General features: G+C 43.0%; 2 protein-coding genes across 2 annotated transcripts; one reads left to right on the top strand and one right to left on the bottom strand.

The window, feature by feature from the left end:
• Positions 1 to 1031: 1031 nt before the first annotated feature.
• On the bottom strand, positions 1032 to 5583 carry ccdc167 (coiled-coil domain containing 167). The gene is made up of 4 exons (XM_061242885.1): positions 5389 to 5583; positions 4902 to 4996; positions 2171 to 2223; positions 1032 to 1839 (listed from the first exon to the last, which is right to left on the bottom strand). Exons 1-4 carry the CDS (start codon positions 5437 to 5439, stop codon positions 1736 to 1738), a joined length of 303 nt encoding a protein of 100 aa, XP_061098869.1. The 5' UTR covers positions 5440 to 5583; the 3' UTR covers positions 1032 to 1735.
• Positions 5584 to 9753: 4170 nt separating this feature from the next.
• On the top strand, positions 9754 to 22190 carry kif25 (kinesin family member 25). Its single transcript, XM_061242658.1, has 15 exons — positions 9754 to 9822; positions 10100 to 10165; positions 10555 to 10677; positions 11805 to 11943; positions 13839 to 13942; positions 15070 to 15158; positions 15334 to 15373; positions 15623 to 15687; positions 15826 to 15900; positions 16343 to 16486; positions 17192 to 17368; positions 17795 to 17949; positions 18346 to 18588; positions 21035 to 21190; positions 22033 to 22190. Exons 1-15 carry the CDS (start codon positions 9754 to 9756, stop codon positions 22188 to 22190), a joined length of 1803 nt encoding a protein of 600 aa, XP_061098642.1.
• Positions 22191 to 22493: the final 303 nt, after the last annotated feature.

Below are 22493 nucleotides of genomic sequence, written 5' to 3'. Positions count from 1 at the left end.
CATGTATGGCTACCACTACCACCGTCTTTATTTGATAATATATCTGCTGATAGCAGCAGCAGAATGAATTTGACATCCCAAACATCCATCAGAACTCTAGTTTTTCAAAATCATGTTCGGTTTATTTTTTTAAGCCTATTGTTTGGCCTATGTCTCTCTTTTCCCCCTCATTATTTCTCAGCCTCATAATGGGGCTAAGAAATAATTAGGGCCAAAACAACCAAAATTATGTCACTGTCCAAATAATTATGGACTGCACAATAAATGTGTTTTTGAAGTGAAAAGGCTCAATTACTACAGAGCTGGCTGTGGTTTTTTGTTTTGTTTAGTTATGCCTTACCCATGTGCATATTTCTCATATTGGATGGCGATTCTTGCATGCACTAGAAAATATAAATAGGTGGACATTAATACACTGCAACTGGAAATCCACTTACACAGCATGCTGAGTACCTACAACTGACTTTAATTATGAAATATGTAAAACCCTTGTGAAATCTATAAGACACTTTTGTACATTTGTGGTGAAATACCACTACAAGTCACCATCTACAGCTAAACAGTACGACTACACAATAAAACAAAACAAAATTCCATATTTGGAAGTCCATATTTGGCACCAACTCTAAACTGGCTACCAACTTAAGGCAGACAATTTTGGAATTCATTTCACTTTGCATGCATGTATTAGTCTGAATAGGTCGCTTAGTGCTGAACTTGTGCCAGTGCGATCAATTTCTCTCACATTTCAGATGATGTGCGATGAGAACCTGCTGTGAAAATGAAACTATGCCAAACTGAGCTGGTCAACCAGCTAAACCATATTGAGCTGGGAGAGATGGTCTGAACTGGTCAACCAGCTACCCACTGTTTAGCTTGAGATGTTTTTTTTCAACAGCGAAGCATTGTAATAGAAATGTATGCAACTGTTATCAACCACATTACCCATCACTGGCTTTTGCTTTACACATTTTCAAAATCATCATGGCACAGTAGCAAGTTGGCATAAGAAAACGTACAGTAGAATTGCAATAGATGCATGGTTCTTTAATCAGGAAGTTAATATTTCATTTCAAGTACCCCTGGTACACTAACAATGCCTTGAATGCCTACTAGAGGCTAAAAATGTTTCAATGGTGTTGCGTTGTATCAGAAAGAGCCTGCTGCAAAGCTCTGAATGTAGAAAATGCTCAGTATAAAACAGCACCACAAGGCAGATGGAAATAAAATAACAGAAAAGATGAGACTTAGTTTAGAGTCTTAGATAAGCACATTCCTTTTTGGGCATGAGAATGGGAAATCCCAGCCCTCTAAAGCCCTTAAGACTCAATCATGTAGGCTTTAGTGCTTCTGCAATAACCATTATTCATGATTCCATTGGTCCCTATGGTGTACATAGAGAACAGTTGCATTTCAATCATAGCAAATTCACGCATGGAGCATCAGATGAATTGACTGCCTCATTGAACGACCCGTCAAACGTGAGCTTGGGAAGTAAGGATGACCAAACACTTGAGCACTGGAGGACTGGAATTTCCAATGGCTGCAATCAGGGATGCAATTCATGCATGTGAGAAGAAATCAGCCGTAAAAGTTTTCTCTCCAAACTTCTTGATTTGCATTTTTGCCTCCGGTTGAGACATTTATGATATGAAAATCAGTATTTGGTGATTAATAAGGGACATTCTGCATCCCTTTAGCCTGGCAGGGAAGGCTCTGGACACAGTGCTGGGTGCTAGCTGGTGAAGGCGTAGTAGAAGAGGGCGCTGATGACCAGCAGAGCCACTGACAGTAGCATATTCCTCCTATTCTCTCCACGCAGTTCATCCAGCTGGTGCTCTGCAGGGAGAGATGGGTAATCAATGATGTGACTCTTTTGATTAAGCAGGAAATGCTAACATTCAGACCGTATATATCTAACAGGCTTGGATATGTCACAGCCATAAGCATCAGGAGCTTTCACAATCAGACAGTTGGTAGCTGAGAGAATGTATGGTAATATAGCCAAATTCCATTGGCCCCACATATATTTCAGGCCTTAAAGTCAAGATTTCCTCATTAATCATGGGAAAAATCACATCTTCAGTCAGGGTTTCAGACTCACGTGTACAACACCGCGTTTTCACACACAGGACATGCACACATTACTGGGGGGAAGAAAAGCTCTCACCATACTTTTGGATTCTCTCTGTCATAATCGTCATTTCATCGTCTAAAGCTTCTCTGTTGACGGAAGAGAGCAGGTAGGGTAGTTAATTTTTGCTTTTCTCATTTCACCCAAAGCATGCTATGGTCTATAAAACAGGATGTAAATTAGTGTGAATTTGTGGTTTGAAATGTTGTCAATACATATAGTACTGTGGCACAGGGAGTGCTTGCCCACACCCCTGCACTTTTCTTTGAACAACTCAATCTGCGGAGGCATTACTACTCGTGTAACCTCCTGTGCCATCCTTTTGCAAGCCACCGTCCAACATACTAAAGACTGAGCCAAAATGTTTATTTTCCCCCCCACCCCCTTTTTTTGTGCAGTTCCCAAGTATTTGGATGTTTTTTTGTTTTTTTTTTGGCTCTACTCCAGCACATTGGATTTTAAATTATACAATGAGTATGAGGTTACATTGCAGATGGTCACCTTTAATTTGAGGTTATCTAGATCCATATTGGGTGATCCATGTAGGAATTATGTCCCTTTCTATCTATTTTAGGGGACCTAAAGTAATTGGACAGTTGGTTTCTCAGCTCTTTCCAATTAGTCAGGTGTATTCAATCAATTCCTTCGTTCAGGAATTAGAAAGCTTTCAGTATCTAGCCTTAATTCCAGTTGGTTATTGGTGTTTGTCAACTTGAGGACCAGAGTTCTGAAAAATCTATGTTCTGCAGTGGCTATCTCAGGCGCCAGAACTCATCTAATAGAAAACATGCAGGCTGAACTGGAGAGGGCAGTTCATAAGCGCAAACCCAAGAATGTGAAGGATCTTGCAAGCGTCTGCATAGAGGAGTGGTTCAAAATCCATCCAAATGTGTTCCTTAACCTTCTCAAGCATTACAGGAAAAGACTCCATGATGCTATCCTTGCGAGAGGTGGATGCACCAAATACTAAAACAGGTGCCAATAATTATGGAACCTTGATTTCGGTGAAATATATTTTTCATTAAATTAATGTTTGATTTTGGTTGGTTCCATTGAAACATTATTAAAGTACAGTATTTTTCACATGTTCAGGTTGAGGTTCTCAGCAAGAATATTAGTTTTGTATTTATTTGTTTTTATTTTGTATTTTTAAGGCATTGCCAGTCAGAGGTGCCAATAATTCTGGAGCCCACTCACCTACAGAGTATTCAAGTTTAGCACAATTTGTAAGCAATGGTCTGATTTTAGGAGACTTAAGGTAGAGGCTGGATCACAACTTTTGAGTAGCTAAGTTTCTCCAGTAAGGATCAATGTAGTGCAATTCAGTACATTCAATCAATTGCAAAAAAAATCCGTTAGAATATTATGGCTATCTTTTAATTCATGAATTTCATTTTCAGTTTGCTTCTTGAATTGAAATGGAATTGATCACAATCCACAGCAGGCAAATTAATTATGAAAGGCAGCTAGGCTGGCCTACACTATTTTTTATTATTCAAATCCTTAGTGCAATCAGGTCATTAAAAAACAGTTACCCTTTTTGGGTGCCATACAGGAATTAAAACTAGCACTGTGAAACAACTGTCACAATAACCACTACATACACACTTTACCAGTGGTTCCCGGCTCTGGGGACCTCCTGCGTATGCTTGTTTTTGTTCCAACCAGAGTTGCCATTTCATTGCTGTTAATAGGTGCTTTTCATGTTTAAAGGAATTATTGATCTCTTAAGCCATATTAGGTCAGAAGTAGCTATGTATGTCAAAGAATAAAACCATACTGTTTTATATTTCAAACAATTACATAAATATGGTAATACATTTTTTAACTGATCAAATTAGGTGAATAGATTGCTAATTGCGTTTCAACACATGATTCAGTTTGTTCACAATGCACGTTTGGCTCGCTATCATTTGCTTTTCTTCGAATTCTTCATTATCTACCAAATTCTTAGTGTTTGTGGCCATGTGTCCACACTTTCACCAAATGGGATTTTGACCTATTGGGACCTATTGATTCAGGTCAGTCTTTAATTTGTTCAGTTAAATAATTTAACCCATTTTATGCAACTGTTTGCAATACATCATAATAAGCACACCATTAACGTCAGACTGTTCATGGACATTCTTCATAGAATGTTTAGCTATTTCTGACATAATGGTAAATAATCCCTCTAGACATGAAAATCCTCCAATTAAGAAAAATGAATAAAAAAAATAGGGATTGCAACTGGGCGGCACGGATGGTGCAGTGGGTAGCACTGCCGCCTCACAGCAAGGAGGTCCTGGGTTTGAATCCCCGTCGGCCGGGGCCTCTCTGTGTGGAGTTTGCATGTTCTCCCCGTGTCTGTGTGGGTTTCCTCCGGGTACTCTGGTTTCCTCCCACAGTCCAACGACATGCAGGTTAGGCCGATTGGAGAGTCTAAATTGCCCGTAGGCATGAGTGTGTGAGTGAATGGTGCGTGTGCCCTGCGATGGACTGGCGACCTGTCCAGGGTGTATTCCTGCCTTTTGCCCAATGTATGCTGGGATAGGCTCCAGCCCCCCTGCGAACCTGATCAGGATATGCGGGTTCAGATAATGGATGGATGGATGGGATTGCAACTGTGCTTGGAAGAAAAAAAACAGTACACAGGGGATCCCTGGTTGGGAACCACTTCACTGGTTCGTAACCCTGTTTTATTATTGACTGGAGTGGGACACTGCCTTGTGTAAATCATGGTTGTTCTGGCCAAAAACTGAAACATCAAGTCTGTAGATTGTCTCACCTCTCTTGGTCAGAAAGCTCCTCTCGGCGCCGCCTGAACTCCGCCCATTCCAGGCTATCCTGGCAAAGCGATTTGCGCCCCTCGACGCGGTCGATCTAGTACAGTACACAAATCTGGAATCACTGCAAGGTACGCCATTGCTCCCATTTGTATTCATACCAACACACTGTGTCCCTGCGTGTGTCTCCTGAAAAACATTTCCCAATAACCTACAATTCCATCAGTAAAGCGAACGTTTACACGTCCGAAAACGTCATTTCTGATGTGACAGTGCATTCGCTTTACTTACAGTGCGTACACAACCGTGCGAAACATTTGAATTTAACGTTTGGCTACACGTTATCATACAGAATAAAATGAAAGCGAGTTAAAACTATATACAGTATGTATCAATTATTTAGCTAACTAAACCATCAAAACATCCCACAGCGTTACATAGTAAACACCAAAAGACGCCTAATAATGCTACAAAATATTCCCAACTAACCTCACTGGCGACGCTTATTTTTTCTCTCCTTTTCTCTTTTGATTTCGTCATTCTGCTCCCTTTTCTCTCAATACACAACAATAAATAGATAGATACGTTATTCAGTCAGTTACCCCAGAGACAAATGCTGAATTAACGTTAAACATTAAAGCTGACACGCTCCCGGAAAACTTTGTAAAAATGCTTCTTCTTCGATAGGTTTATGAAAAGGTGCACACCGCCACCTACTGCACTGGCGTTTTGATGGGACTGCGGGTTTAATTATTTATTTATTTATTTATTTATTTATTATTTTTTTGATATAGCTAGTGTCCTCCAAACGAATGGTAATAGTGTATTTCAATATTTTAGTTTTTTCTATATACTTCTATATGCTTGACCAAAAGTCAATTAGCTTTAATATCATGGTATTACATGTTTTAACACCCGCGGTAAAGTTAGTTTTAAGTTCGATTATCCGATTTTTGGACTTCAATAGCACCAAATGTCTTATTTGAGAAGGGTTTTTTTTTTTTTTACATCGTGGTTATTTTTCAGCTTCTGTCATGCGTTTAGCTGTGAAAAAATCATAACATACATAATTTTAAACCACATTATGTGGGCTATCAGTTGATATTCTTATTGACTGGGAAAGTTGTAGTGTCAAGCTAGCATGACCCTGCAAATCATGGCCGACTAGGTGGGGTTGATTATTACACATAAGGGGGGGGGTACGTTGTTACACATGTAATCAACCAAAAACACAGATACAAAATAAATCTATATAGATCTATATAGTTAGAAAAATCACTCGGTTGTAGCATTTCCTATTTTTATTGCTTTTACTCAGAGCTGACGGAGATGCGCAGGTCAGCCGAGATGGGATCCAATATGACTGGATGACAAACTGAGGTGCTCCCGTGAACTCAACTACAATTTAAAGTAATTTGAATAAAGACTGGTAAATTACTGGTCTCGTATTTAACAATAAAATGAAAAAACAAGTACCTGAATACATCCATCCATCCATTATCTTAACCCGCTTATCCTGAACAGGGTCGCAGGGGGGCTGGAGCCTATCCCAGCATACATTGGGCGAAAGGCAGGAATACACCCTGGACAGGTCGCCAGTCCATCGCAGGGCACACACACCATTCACTCACACACTCATACCTATGGGCCACGCACTCATACCTATGGGCAATTTAGACTCTCCAATCAGCCTAACCTGCATGTCTTTGGACTGTGGGAGGAAACCGGAGTACTCGGAGAAAACCCACGCAAACACGGGGAGAACATGCAAACTCCGCACAGAGAGGCCCCGGCCGACGGGGATTCGAACCCAGGACCTCCTCACTGTGAGGCGGCAGTGCTACCCACTGCACCATCCGTGCCACCACCTGAATACATACAATTAATTAAATAATGTATTAATTAATTTCCCAAACTTTTTTGTACATTTTTAAACAGCTGTAACAGGGCAATTCCAGCGTTATGGGTGTGACATTTGGACACAAACTGACAAACAAAATCCCTCAGAAAAATTTACAGAATAATTATCATAGGACCCACTTAGCTGAGGGAAATCATTTTAAATATATTGTTGTGTCGCAAAAAATGTGACGCAATAGATGATACAAAAAGACGGGTATTTTGGGGAGACTATATGCTTTCTAAAAGTCTAATGCAGAAAGTTTGATATCCATGCAAGGCAGGAGGCTTGTTGAACATGAATATAGAATATTTGTTATCATCTGTAATAGTTCTGAATGTCCTTCTTGACATTGAGAAAACCATCTGATATGGTATTGAATGTTTTCAAGATGGCCGCCAAATAGCATTGATTTCAATGAGCCTAATAAATGTTTAAGCATTTTCCTGTTGTTAGTCTATACACTAGTCTCTAGAGTTTGCAAAGAATGGTGCAAAAAAATAATTCAGAAAATTCAAAAATCCAGTGAGCAGCAATTCTGCAGACAGAAATGCCTTGTTAATGAGAGATGTCCAGACTGGTTAAAGCTGACAGGAAGGTGACAGTAATGCAAATAACCACACATTACAACAGTGGTATGCAGAAGAGCATCTCTGAACACGTAATAGTAAATACCTAATAAAGTGCTCAATGAGTGTACATAAAGTGTACCCTCCACAGTGTTTGAGACAAAGACTCATCATTTACTTATTTAATTCTGTATTCTGTTTTTTCACAATTTAGGCATTTTTGGTTTCGCCATGTAGAAATTACAGCAGTGTTTATACATAAACACCCCCATTTCCAGAAAGCCAAAACCAAATTGTATTGTACCCTCAGCTTCAAGAATCTTATCATTTTGTTTGATGGAAAGCCTGGTTAAGAATCCTTAAAACAGTTTCTCACTTAGCTGTACTCAGCAACATTGTACAATCTGTATAGTATTAATTCATAGAGAATACTGTAGTAGCAATCGATCACTAGGAGGCAACGTTATCCTGAGGAACACTGTCTTTATTGCAATGCACTTTATTGTTCATACAAGGTTTTGACCAGTTACAAAGAAGATTTAAACCCTACACCCCGGCCTACATCAGACTCTGAAATCCACATTAATTATTAGTAGCTATGATCACACTGTCTATAAACAAGGCCCTGTCAAAATCTTTCAGTTTGGTTTTCCCCAGGTCACTTTACCTTCTTTAATAAAGGTCAACTTGGTACCTGCCCTGTTGACTCTGCTGTGTTGACTTGTACTTTACCCATCTCTGAGCTCTAACCAACAGACTGCTCATGGCCTGTGAAAATATGCTAAACCATTCAGCAAGAATATATGAGACAGGATTGAAATATCTTTGAAATATAGATAGAATTACTAATCATAGATTTCCACCACATAATTCCCCCCTTTGGGGCTGTAAAGTCCCACACAAATATTTCCATGGGCAGCAGGTCTGGGTGCAGTTGCCCATCAGACTTACAACCTACATGGCCAAAAAGCCTTGTACAATAACAACAATAACCCCCTGGCCCACTTTCCAGGGCTGGTTTAGTTTTTATACCACCACAATACTTTCAGCAGAAAACTGACACTTAGACACATATAGCCTACTCTCTCTCTCTCACACACACACACACACACACACATCCATACACACTGATTTTTCTAAAATATCAGAGTCTCTGGGTAGATGTTACTTAAACGTTAATTCAACTTGGGTCAGGAATAAAATAATCAAATTTCCTGTTATGTTGGCAGGCAATGACCCAATTTCAATAGAAAAATAGATATCCTTGCTGAACACACATGTACCATATAGGTTTTATAACTAAACATGGCGGCACGGATGGTGCAGTGGGTAGCACTGCCGCCTCACAGCAAGGAGGTCCTGGGTTCGAATCCCCGTCGGCCGGGGCCTCTCTGTGCGGAGTTTGCATGTTCTCCCCGTGTCTGCGTGGGTTTCCTCCAGGTACTCCGGTTTCCTCCTACAGTCCAAAGACATGCATGTTAGGCTGATTGGAGAGTCTAAATTGCCCGTAGGTATGAGTGTGTGTGTGCCCTGTGATGGACTGGCGACCTGTCCAGGGTGTATTCCTGCCTTTCGCCCAATGTATGCTGGGATAGGCTCCAGCCCCCCTGCGACCCTGTTCAGGATAAGCGGGTTCAGATAATGGATGGATGGATGGATCTCACTAAACATGGCACAGTCTATGTTCCGAAGACACACAGTAATCCCACTTAACAAAGAAAGCAATTAGGCTAAGTGTGGAGGTTTATTCCAACTTTTAGCCCCCATAATAACCACAGTAGTCCATCCATCCATCCATTATCCAAACCCGTTTATCCTGAACAGGGTCGCAGGGGGGCTGGAGCCTATCCCAGCATACATTGGGCGAAAGGCAGGAATACACCCTGGACAGGTCGCCAGGCCATCACAGGGCACACACACCATTCACTCACACACTCATACCTACGGGCAATTTAGACTCTCCAATCAGCCTAACATGCATGTCTTTGGACTGTGGGAGGAAACCGGAGTACCCAGGGTACCCACGCAGATATATATAACCACAGTAGTCTATATCCAAAATAATAATTCGAATTGATCAATTAATCACAGAAATTGCTTTATAAGTGAAGTGCTTTGGTTTGCCAAAAGCTTGAATTCATGAAGTGAATTGATAGCCCTAACCATAGCGTCAACGGAGCGTGCTCTCCACCACGAAACCAATAATATCGCCCTTAACAAAACAAGTCCCGCCCTCCTTAGCGACAGTTGCTACAGTATGTACGACGCTCACTTTGACAGAATCCACCACGTGAAAGAGGATTAGTAAGCAGCGCGAGAAAGGGATAACGGGCCATTTGGTTTTAGTTGGTCGAAGTTTGTTTACTGCGTCTTACAATTCTAAAAATGCCATTATTTGTAAACCGTGACCAAATATTTGCTCACCAAGTGCATTTACTTGAACACAAACTTCGGGTAAGTTATCAACAAGCTAACGTTATTGCTGTAGCGAGATAATATTGTCAACTTAGGCTAAGAAAGCTGTTGGTTAGCTAGCTGGTTAATTAGGCTAACTTACAGATTCCTTGTCGGGGGAGCAAATGCGTCTTGCTGTAGACGTAGGTTTGCTTGCGTATAGAATGAAAAAGGACATTGTAGGTAATTGTGCGTTGTATGAATTTCGGCCACTTGCCTGGTCAGTTTTGCCCTGCCCCGAATATTATTGAGTTCAGTTTTATTTGTCTTATTTCAGAGTAAAGAGGAACGCATTCTGGAGCTGGAGACTGAAAATGCTCTCCTCCACCTCAGGTTGGCGGAGGTGAGGCGCTTCATTTTACCTAAAGCAACCTGCATTTAAATAGGCTGGTATAAATGATCATCAAGAGCTCAGTGCAGCGTGATAACGATGAAGAATTTGGTTCGACAGATGGCCGCACTGTCTGGGAAGATAATGTAGGCTACTTATTTAAAGGGACCTGGACAGACCTGGACAGACCTCATTTAGCTTAACTACTTTCTGAATTAGGTCAGATGTAATTCGGGATGAGAGTACATTTTACAGAATACACAAAAAAAAAACTTTTTTTGAATTTGCTAACAAATATTTTTAGACTAGATAAGTTATTAGATTGTGAATACACTGTTCAGTAGATTGTGGAGTGTTGTTGAATACTTATGTAGCATTTATATATCTCTTCACCTTCATAGTGTCTGGGCAAACTTCGCAGGGATAATGAAGATGTTCTTCAAGCCAAGAAATATCACCAGCACCACAAACACATGCAGAAAAACACACAAACTGCTCTAGCTAAGCTTCTCTCTGAATTACAGGTAGGAGACAGAGCAATTACATTGGTGTCATACACAGTGGCATCTCACAAGCTCAAAGATTGTGGGGCACAAAACTCTCCTTTTAACGAATCATTGATCTAAAAAAAAATCAGGGGAAGCCTCCACCACTGCTTACAGATTAAAACATATTTTTCTAAATTGTATTCATCATTTAACGCGATGTGTTAATTTCTAATTGATTATTCAGATCATTGACACACTTTGTAATCAATGAAAATGAAAGAATGAAAGTTCTGTGCCCCACCAATTTTAAGCTCACGATACGTCACTGGTCATACACAAACTGTGGACTGTTTTCAAGTAATACAGCAGGTACAAATCTGTGGTACAGTTTTGACCTATCTGCCCATTTCTTGCGTAATAAATGGAACGCTGGATGCACCAGGACAATTTGTTTCTTTTTTTTATATATATATATTTTTTTCAGCTTTATTAAGCAAAATAGTGTAGGGACCAAGGGGCCAGCTTTTGAGCTATTAGTTTCACCAATTGACATAAACTCGCCCCCCTAGTGATACCTGTATTTTACTCAAAAAGCTCCCATTGGACTCTAATCATATTTGATGATTTCCGCTAATATGTTGATGTTCCACCTATGCTACATATTTTTTATAATTTGTTTCCATTATTTCTTCCGAGGTCAGATTTTGTTTTTCCTGGAACACAGACACAGATATAGATGTTTTTTTCTTCACATAAAATGCTCTGACATAAAATATCTTGTTGTTTCCCTTGTTTAGCAACTGCCCTAATTTTAATTGGTTCACCTGCCGAGGCACTTAATTACCCTGTGTTTTCTCTGTTGTGCATGTGACCAGGCGTGTGACCAAGTGCACAAATGAGCATGAGCAGTGAGTGAAGCTATTACACTTCCTGGTGTCCTGTGCTGGAATTGTCCCCCATAGGTTTCTATATGCGTCTCTGTCTCTATATGTTATATACTCTAAGGTAGAGAGACAGGAAGGATTGGAGGACATGCGACAGTGGTCGTGTGGCCGGATTCGAACCTCACAATGCAGCTCACAATTAGCATGCGGATAGTGCTGTAGGCTATGCCACAAGACGCCCCAGGGCAGAGTTCCCTACACTGCTGTGTTGCTGTGCAGGTGCTGAAGCAGGATCTGCGTGATGTGTTTGCTGTGTACGTGAGCTGCGCCACAGAGCTGGAGGAGCAGAGCAGGGAGCTCCAGGAGCGAGTCGGCTCTGCCAGCTGTGGCCCTCAGGGAGACACAGGTGAAGTACAGGGTGAGTGCCACAACACCTCCCCCCTTGAATATATTGATATGTGCTACTTCAGACTTATTCTACACAGAAAAACATTTGCGAAACTTTGTATCCGGTTGAAGCCCTGCAAAGATGAACTTGTTGCTTTTTATGGCTACAGCACTGTTGATTTTCTTTTTGTTTTTAATTGTAATTGGTGAATGTAAAGCATGGGTCTCTAATGTTTTCTGAAAGGCAGACCTGATTCTACTTGATTGAAGTGATTAGTGATTAGTTCCTTAGTTAAATCAAGTGTCTTATTGTTGGGCTAAAACAAAAACCTTCTCCCACACACCACAAATCTATTTTTCCATGTACGATACATAGACTGAAGAAAAAAATATGTAAAATGTGTTTTTCGGGGCTCCAGACTAGCCTTCTCAACTGGTGACACATGGCTTTGCACTTCTGTGCGAAAGGAAATGACTACATTTTGCAGTGATCTATAATACAAATATGGTGTGGAAGGCGGAGACATGTAATGTGGAGAAAGGGAAAACCGGAGCGGACCGGAGCAAAAGCACAGAAAGCACATAGAATATGCGGAAACAAGGAAAAAAGGGCACGGAACGTGACAGAAGCCCCCTCTCAACGACCGGCACTGGATGGTCGCTAAGAGGGACACCTAAGGGGAGGAGGAGCAGGGAGGGTGAGTCTGGGGAAACACGGAACACAGGGGTGACAGGGCAACAGGAGTGGCTTGGGGGGCCTCGGGTAGGAGAGCCTGGAGTGGCTGGGGTAGTTCAGGAGGGTCTGGAGTGGCTCTGGTAGTTCAGGAGGGTCTGGAGTGGCTCTGGGGACAGGGCCTGAGCCCAGGCTTTAGACAGCGCTGGGGACAGGGCCTGAGCCCAGGCTTTAGACAGCGCTGGGGAGCCGGGGCAGGAGCCTGGGATGGATCTGGAGACGGGGCACTGGACGGAGCGCAGGACAGCATCAGGGACAGAGCCTGGGACAGAGCCTGGGACGATTATTTATGTTTAACTTCAAATAAGATTAGATAAGCTATGCTATATGCTATATGCTATGCTGAAATTCCTAATGGGGGACAACATGTTTACCATTTGCTTGCTTAATTTATTGGATCACTATTTAGTTAACACTCCCTGCTGTAAAAAAACAGCTCAAGCTAGGTTTTTAAACAGTTGGTAGCTGCTTGACCGGTTCAGACCAGCTCCATGGTTTGACAAGCTCAAGCTATGTTTTGAAACCTCTGGCAGCTAGTAATTTCAAACTGGTCATAGCTGGGTTTTACACCAGGGTTACACTCAGTAGGGTCCCAATGTCCATACCTTCTGGAGTACCCGTATCACAGGCAGATACTAGCCGGTTGCAGTGATAATCCCCTCTGACGTCAGCGAGTGCAGCCAGGTCACGTATCCTTTGTGTCACCTGAACACCATGGTGACGACCTGACCACTCGCACGGACATCCTAACATGACTGCTCCTGCCACTAATGACAGCGATTTGAAGTATCTGACATTGATGGGATTTTTTGATGGGATGGAGATTTCTTGACTGACACAGCTAGTTGTTTGAATGATCTAGTGAGATCCAGTGCTCTTATAGGAATTGCCAATGGTCATGTTGTTTGAATGGATGAAAGCCATCACTGAATTTCCTCAGATTGGCCAGTTTTTCATTTACATCTTAGAATACATATTAGTAAAGTGAGTGTATGAACAATCCAAAGGTCATCTAACAGTATGGCCTCATTTTTATTAAAGTTCAAGAAGCTATTGAATTAATACTGGTATTAAATATCTCAGGTACTTGGTACAATCTTGGAATATATGGCCAGGCTGTCTTTTCTAGGCATCTACTGCTTTTTTTGTCTGCAGCAAAGTGGCGTGCTGACAAGCATGGTTTTTTATTTCAGCCTTGCAGGCTCAGGTGGATGCTCTGCAGCGCTCCCTACAGGAGGAGAAGGAGAGGTGCAAGGCTGAGAGGCTGAGGAGGAAGCTGCTTCATAACGCTCTGGTTGTGAGTGCCTCTTTCTCTGATTTCACTCAAAGACGTACTGGTGCTGAGAAGCCTGTGGTAGCTGCTGGCTGGGTGACTCATTAATCCTGCTTTGTGAAACAGGCCTCTGAAGGTTTCTTTCAATTTATTTCCCAATACTACTGGCTGATATATCAATCCTATATGATTGGTTCCAAGAGTTAATATTGGTTTCTCAGCTTTATTTGGTCTGTGAGCATTCTGTGAGCTTTCTTTGGTCTGTGAGTTTTCTTTTGTCTGTGAGCATTCTGTGAGCTTTCTTTGGTCTGTGAGCATTCTGTGAGCTTTCTTTGGCCTGTGAGCTTTCTTTGGTTTGTGAGCATTCTGTGAGCTTTCTTTGGTCTGTGAGCGTTCTGTGAGCTTTCTTTAGCCTGTGAGTTTTCTTTGGTCTGTGATCGTTCTGTGAGCTTTCTTTGGTCTGTGAGCATTCTGTGAGCTTTCTTTGGCCTGTGAGTTTTCTTTGGTCTGTGAGCGTTCTCTGAGCTTTCTTTGGTCTGGGAGCATTCTGTGTGCTTTCTTTGGTCTGGGAGCATTCTGTGAGCTTTCTTTGGTCTGTGAGCATTCTGTGTGCTTTCTTTGGTCTGGGAGCATTCTGTGAGCTTTCTTTGGTCTGTGAGCATTCTGTGAGCTTTCTTTGGTCTATGAGCTTTCTTTGGTCTGGGAGCATTCTGTGTGCTTTCTTTGGTCTGGGAGCATTCTGTGAGCTTTCTTTGGTCTGTGAGCATTCTGTGAGCTTTCTTTGGCCTGTGAGCTTTCTTTGGTTTGTGAGCATTCTGTGAGCTTTCTGTGGTCTGTGAGCGTTCTGTGAGCTTTCTTTAGCCTGTGAGCTTTCTTTGGTCTGTGATCGTTCTGTGAGCTTTCTTTGGTCTGTGAGCATTCTGTGAGCTTTCTTTGGCCTGTGAGTTTTCTTTGGTCTGTGATCGTTCTGTGAGCTTTCTTTGGTCTGTGAGCGTTCTCTGAGCTTTCTTTGGTCTGGGAGCATTCTGTGTGCTTTCTTTGGTCTGTGAGCATTCTGTGAGCTTTCTTTGGTCTATGAGCTTTCTTTGGTCTGTGATCATTCTGTGAGCTTTCTTTGGTCTGTGAGCGTTCTTCCTTCCTCTCTGCTCCAGGAGCTGAGAGGGAACATCAGAGTTCACTGTCGGGTGCGTCCAGTTCTACCCTTTGACGGTGCACCAGGACAGTCAGTCTCAGGGACTAGGTAACTACAGCAGATATCTGGTTACTGTACTCACTGTAGATCTAACATACATGTGATTATTCATATAAGTGATCTACATTGAGTGTTCTTTATTTTCTCATTTCCAATTTGAGTTGTCCTTTTTCTGTATTTCTTGAATGGTTAGATTGGTACTGACTACTGTTGTTCTCTCTAGTTTCACATTATCAGAGGAGGTGGTACAGGCAGTCAACGATGTAAGTACGCATTGCAAAAGTTTGATTTAATACTTTTCTTCATGTTGCCTATTGTAGTTAATGTGTTAAACCTTGTGTGTTTCTTAAAAAAACCTATTTACAACTGTATTTTATTTGCTGTACAGTATATGAAGCAATCTACTGCTATTGCTCGGTGCTTATTAAAGAAACTGTTCTTCTTATTGCTTCTTTAATATTGAATATAGTAGCAGTGGGATGAATTCAACTTTTGGTTTTGGACTATTTCAGGACTCTGTTCTTGTGAATTCCAAATCTGGGAGCTCTGCAATGAACAAAATGTTCGAGTTTGAGAGGTACAATGTTTTTATATTGATCCCTGGGAACAGAATACAGAAATATACACACTTAGGATTGCAGCTCTTTGGATCATGCATGAGCTGCATTGTAAAGTGGGAGGAACTGTTGTGTCACAATGGGGATTTGATTGGCAGGGTACATGGCCCAGAGGACTCCCAAGAAGCTGTGTTTGAGGAAGTGAAGCCGCTGCTGACCTCACTGCTGGATGGGTATGTCAAGAAAAGCAGCCGATCCGCTCTCAGCTTGCTAATGCTATACATGTAGCATTAAACATGCAGACAGCCATATTTGGAAAACTCTTGGGGTTTCCAAGACCAGGCTTGACACAGTGCTAGATACTATACAGCTTTTAGGCACCCTTTAGTGCACATGTGTCAAACTCCAGTCCTGGAGGGGCACAGTGGACGGTGGTTTTCTGGATGTTCTCGGCACCTGTGGTCCATTCCAGTCTTTGATTTGCTAAATAATCTACACACCTTGTTCTCTAGGCCTTAATTGGCACATGATTGAAAGGAAACCACAAAAACCTACAGACACTGCGGCCCCTTGGGAATTTAGTTTGACACCCCTGCTTTAGTGGCAGGGAAAGGCAAGCATTGCTGGGCTGAATGGGCTGTTCTTGTGACAGTGTGCAGTGTGTTGTTTGCGCAGGTACAACGTGTGTATTATGGCGTACGGTCAGACGGGCAGTGGGAAGACGCACACGATGATTGGTTCTCAGGCTGAGGACTTTGCGGGACTCGATGGAGCCCCACTACAGGGTATCATCCCCAAGTCAGCTACAGAGCTCTTCAGGTACACTGCAGACCACAAGTTAAACGCCTTTCTCAAGGAATAACACAGGCCGCAGGGGACCAGCACATACTCCAGCCTGCATGGACTTCTCTCAACTGATGCACAGGACCGCACCATCTCCAACCTCTCAGCTTTTACACCACACCAGACCTGGGTCGAATACGTCATTGTTTTGGATTCAAATACTTACCTACACTTTACTGAGCTAGTCTGGTGTATTGGAACCTATAAAATACTCTCAAAATGTGCAAACCCTACTTTCTAGTCCTCTTCGTTAGCTCACTTGCACCAGGCAAGATCAGTTGAGCTCAGTAAAGTATTTGAATCCAAAACACACACTTTTGTGATGCTCCAACATGCACACACACCACACCACACACTTTTCACATCTGCTGACTGTATGAAGGCATTACATCCTCTTGGCTGATCCCGCAATAACACCCTGCTGTAAAATCTAGCTATGCCAGCTTGAAAATTGAGATTGTCATTAGCTGGACTAGCTGGTCAAGCAGCATGGCCAAGCTAGTCATAAAGCTAGTCTAGCTACGTATGAACTGGTCAACTACCTAGTGCTGGTTGCTTGTTTGAGTTGGTAGCTGGTCAACCAGCTACCAGCTGTTTCAAAACCTAGCTTGAGCAGTTTTTTTCAGCAGAGCAGCATACAGATGGACACGCTCACTTGGCGCCTTACCCTGTGTCCGGCAGGTTGATCTCAGAGAAGCCAGCTGAGAGCCACACAGTGGAGGTGTCGGTGGTGGAGGTATACAACAACGAGGTGTTCGATCTCCTGTCCAGAGACGGCGAGGGCGGGGCCGCAGGGGTGAAGAGGGATGTGATCACCACCAGCACGGGCACCAGCGAGGTGCCTGCTCTCTCCTATGAGTGAGTTCCACACCCAGCCTGCTCCCACGCTCTAGTCTGGTTAAGTTGGTATGGATCTGACTGCATGTGAGTGTGTGTGTGTGCGCGTGTGATGCTGTGAGCACTTTATTAGGTGTTCATTAGACTTATTTTTTAGACTTATTGGTCTTCCGCTGCTGTAGCCTATCCACTGACTCGTTGTGTGTTCAGAGATGCTTTTCTGCATACCACTGTTGTAATGTGTGGCTATTTGCATTACTGTCACCTTCCTGTCAGCTTCGACCAGTCTGGCCCTTCTAGACTGTAACGGTAAAGGATAGGGAAATGGAGTGTGGAATAAGGAGTGAGAACTGAAATCTGCAGTCCAACGAGTAACCTATCTGCCTAACCGAAACTAAGTAAACCTGGCTGGTCTTGGAAGGTGTATGTGACTGCTGTATGTGTTAGGTTGGTGTGCAGCCCAGCGGATGTGATGCAGGTGCTCAGCACCGTGCTCAGGCTGAGAGCCCGCAGCCCCACGCTGGTCCACAGAGACTCCTCCCGCTCCCACCTCATCGTCACCATCACGGTCACCTCCAAGAGCCCCAACGCCCTGGTGCTGGGTGAGGCTGGCCTCCTTCCTTTAGCCATTACATGGGACTGCATCACACCAGCGTGGCTTACTTCAAACAGCTGCACAGCCTGGTCTGCTTTACTCAGTTATCATTCAATCAAATCTCAACTCTCTGTGACATGGAGGTTGTGATAGAATTTCAACACATTTCTTCTAACCAGAAGTGTTAGGTTCAGTGAAAGTGGTCTGTTTTTTGTGCGCTAAAATGTGGGCTATATAGGTTTAAGCTTTTGCACCCTTTCCTGCATTCTGGGACAATAAAACCACCCCAAAAAAGCCTACAAATATTACGAGTTAAGAACCAGAAATGGGCCAGTGGTCAATTTAATTTACGATTACTAATTCGCTGACTTTATTTTACTCTGCCATTTCCTGTGGCTTCCAGCTCGAAGACTGCAGAGCGCTCGGAAGGACGTCCAGCGATCGCACCAAAGGGAGTGGTGGAGCCCCCGCTGTCGTAGGGCCGCCTCCAGCCGCCGTGGGTTGGACGAGCAGTCAACAAGCCCCGCCTCCTCCCCCTGCCATTCGCCATGCCACTCGCCATACCCCTCCCCCAGACCCAGCATCGCCCAGGCCCCCATCAAGACAAAGCTGCAGTTGGTGGACCTGGCCGGCAGCGAATGCGTGGGTGGGTTTGGTGTTGAAGCCGAGTTAAAGCAAGGGGAAAAAAAGCTTTAAGTTATAGGTTTACTTCTGTCTCCTGGGATATTTACGTGGAAGTATTTACAGTGCAATCTGTAATTATTTGGACAGTGTTACAATTTCTGTTTTTTTGGCTCTGTACTCAAGCACATTGGATTTGAAATGAAACAATGAATATGAGGTTAAAGTGCAGGCTATTGCCTTTAACTTTAACTTTAACTATGAGAAACGCTTTCGGTATTTAGTCTTGATTCTAGGCCTTCGATTGCCTTTGGAGTCTGTTTTTGGCATTTGTCAACATGACGACCAGAGTGCCAATGAAAGTCAAGGAAGCCATTATGAGGCTGTGAAATAAAAAAAGACCAGTTGGAGACATTGGCCAAACAATATCAATAGTTTGGAACATCATTAAAAAATAAGAGAGCACTGGTGTAGGTTTGGAATCATTGCCTTGCTGTGGGATGAAGCAACGTCCAATGAGTTTGGAGGCATTTGATTGAACTTGAGCAGGTTAGAAGCTTTGGTACAATTTAGTATTCATTCTGCTACTGCTATCAGAAGTATATTATCAATAAAGCAAGCACCTGTGGCAGCCATACATGTCCAAACTATATCACCCCCACCACCATGTTTCATAGATGGAGGGGGTGCTTTGGTTCTTGGGCAGTTCCTTTTAGCCTCCACGCTTTGCTTTTGTTTTCACTCTGATGCAAGTTAAACTTGGTCCCAAACTTGTGTACAATACCTTTTGCTAGACCTCTTTAAGGTACTACTTTGCAAACTGTAACCTGGCCATCCTTGCAGCTAACTAGTGGTTTGCATCTTGCAGTGCAGCCTCTGTAGATCTGTTTGTGAAGTCCACTGTGGAGAGTAGTCACTGACACATCCACATCTGCCTCCTGAAGAATGTTTCTGATCTGTTGGACTGGTGTTTTGGGGTTTTTCTTCATTATGGTGAGAATTTGTTGGTCATTGACTGTAGAGGTCTTCCTTGACCTACCAGCCCCTTTGCAATATCTGAGCTCACCAGTGCTCTCTGATGCTCCAAAGTTGATTTTGTTAAGCCTATTGTTTTGCCTATATCTCTGTGTCACATCCGTGCCCCTTTTTCCTTGGTTTCTTTTTCTTTTCTACATGTCTCTCTGTACTTTAACTCCGGTCCTTAGTTTTCCTCTCCATTGTTGCGGGTGCAAAAATACAACAAAAACCGTCTGTCCTACGACAGGTGTGATATTACTGCCCCCTAAGCACTGGAGCTCCTTTAACCTGGAATTAAACTAGCTCCAGCTGCCACTTGTAGAGGGACCACACCCACCAATCAACCTGTTGGAAGGCAAAAGGGGGAAATGTTAAAATGGAGCAGGGGGGCGTGACAAAACTTTGCCTGTTCTTTGGATTACGCTCTGTCGGCCCCTTGTCAATAAAGCCTACCGTTTTCACATTATGCTCACGTCTCCTCACCTCTGTCTCGCACCCTGATACTCTGACAGTTCTTTTCTTATTTATCAGCCTCCTAATGGCCTCCTTGATGACTGCCATTGGCACAACTCTGGTGCTCATGTTGACAATGCCAATACCACACTCCAACGGCAATCAAAAGCATACCTGCACTAAGGATGCGACTGAATATTTGACTGAGATCTGACTAATCAGAAACAGCTGAGAAGCCAACTGTCCAATTACTCTTGGTCCCCTAATATGGAGGAATATGTATAAAAAGGGACGTTCCTACACAGATCGCTCAATATTGATGTAAATACCCTCAGATTATTGGTGATTGTCTGCATTTAACCTCATATTCATTGTTTCATTTCAAATCCAATGTGCAGGAGTACAGAGCCAAAAGAACAGAAATTGTATGATTGTTAAAATACATACGGACTACACTGTACATGAAACCAGTAATCAGTGGTACTGTATGTCTTCTGATCAATTGCTACAATCCACAGAAAAAGACTAAGGCAGGGATCTCAAACTGCTGGATCACCACATTTTCTACAGGTTTTTGTGATTTCCTTTATTCAGTACTGAACTCAATCCAGGAATCCAGTTGTGTAGGCTCCTTACCCATTGGTGACTTGCATTAAGCCAATAATTTGTTTGAGATCCCTGCTATAATGTGTAGACCTGCTATTACTGAGTGGTAAAGAGCAAATGGTTGGCATATATATATTTATATAGCTCTACAACTGATGCTTCTTATTCACCCATTCATACTCATACTCACACACCAACAGCGATCGGCTGCCCTGCAAGGCACCAACCAGCTCGTCAGGGTTAGGTGTCCCTCCGACTTCCAGACGACTGCTCTTACCGCCTGAGCCAATGTCGCCCTAATGTAGAGTGTAATGTAATGAGTGTAATGTGTAAAATGTAAGTGAATGTAACATGTTTTTTTTTGCAGCGTGTTGACGTGGGGTTTCGTGTTGCAGGGATGTCGGGGGTGACAGGAGCGGCTCTGTGGGAGACGTCCTGCATCAATCGCAGCCTCTCGGCGCTCTCGGACGTTTTGGGCGCACTGGCCGAGCAGCGCCCTCACGTCCCGTACAGGAACAGCAAGCTGACGCACCTGCTGCAGGACTCCATTGGTAAAGCTCATTTAAATGACAAAACAAATCCCTTCCATGAATATTCTCCAAGTGAGGGAGTAGGGAACAAAGATATATATCGACAAAAATGTGCCTTATGATCAAATGTACACCAGATTTGTGACACAAATAAAAATGACTAAATCACTAAATAGCCTAATTGAGGAGAACTGGCTATATCTGGTATTGAGCAGTGGTTCTGGGGACCCCCATTGTCTGACATTTTGGCCACATCTTTTGAAAACCTCATGAATGACAGCTAAAACACACTGGTTGATCCAGCTGCATTATTACAGCTGTATTAATTATTGGCAGAAACCAGTTCCTGAATGAGATAGCAGGGATCAACTCTGGCCCTTGAATCCAAATCTTTTTTTTCTTTTTTTGTTCCTGGGTAATTTAGTGCTACTGATTGGCCAGACTGTCTTCACATAGGTAAAGGGAGGGTGGAAAACCAGCAGTTCTCGGCCCTTGTGGACCATAGTAGCTGATCCCTGGAACAGATCCTCCAGGACCCAGGTTTCCCACCCCTAGGTTACAGCCTTGCTGTAAAATCCAGCTATGTAAAATTGATCATGAGCTGGTCTAGCTAGGTATGAACTGATCAATAAGCATGGCCAGGCTGGTCATGAAGCTGGTCTAGCTGGGTTTCAGCTGGTCAACCAGCTAGTGCTGGTAGCTTGTCTGTTTCAAAACTGGTCAACCCATGTCAAGCTGGGAGCTGGTGTGAACTGGTCAACCAGCCACCACCAGTTGTTTCAACCTGGTTTGAGCTGTTTTTCAGCAGGGAGGAGCACCATCGTTGCCTCACTGCCTTTTCTTATCTCCATGCTGTGCTCCAGGAGGGGATGCCAAGCTGCTGGTGATGCTGTGCGTCTCTCCCACGCAGAAGTTCCTGGCAGATTCGCTGCAGTCCCTGGGCTTCGGAAGCAGGGCACGGCAGGTGCAGAGAGCACCTGCACGGAGGAAGAACACTGCCCTCAAGATTAAACAAGTTTAAGTCCAAGCAGCCAAAGCGCTATATGCATCCATAATGTGTACTTGAGTATTTCCTAACCCCTTTTAAAGAATGTTTTCCCCTAACCTCTGAAACCACCAATAACTGAAAATAGGCCATGCATGGTGTACAATGCATTTGAAACCAAACGCAGCTGACACTTAGAATTGCTGATAACATTACTGGGAGGACTAACTTTATATGGCTGTTGTCAGCTATTATGGCGAAAAACTGAAAAGGATGCTGATAGTTATAGCTGAGTACATTCAAAAACAAGTGCAAATCCTTCTAAAACACACTGACAAT

Source organism: Conger conger, chromosome 5 (assembly GCF_963514075.1).
Source record: "Conger conger chromosome 5, fConCon1.1, whole genome shotgun sequence".
Classification (NCBI taxonomy): Eukaryota; Metazoa; Chordata; class Actinopteri; order Anguilliformes; family Congridae; genus Conger; species Conger conger.
This window is presented reverse-complemented; position numbering and strand designations above follow the sequence as displayed.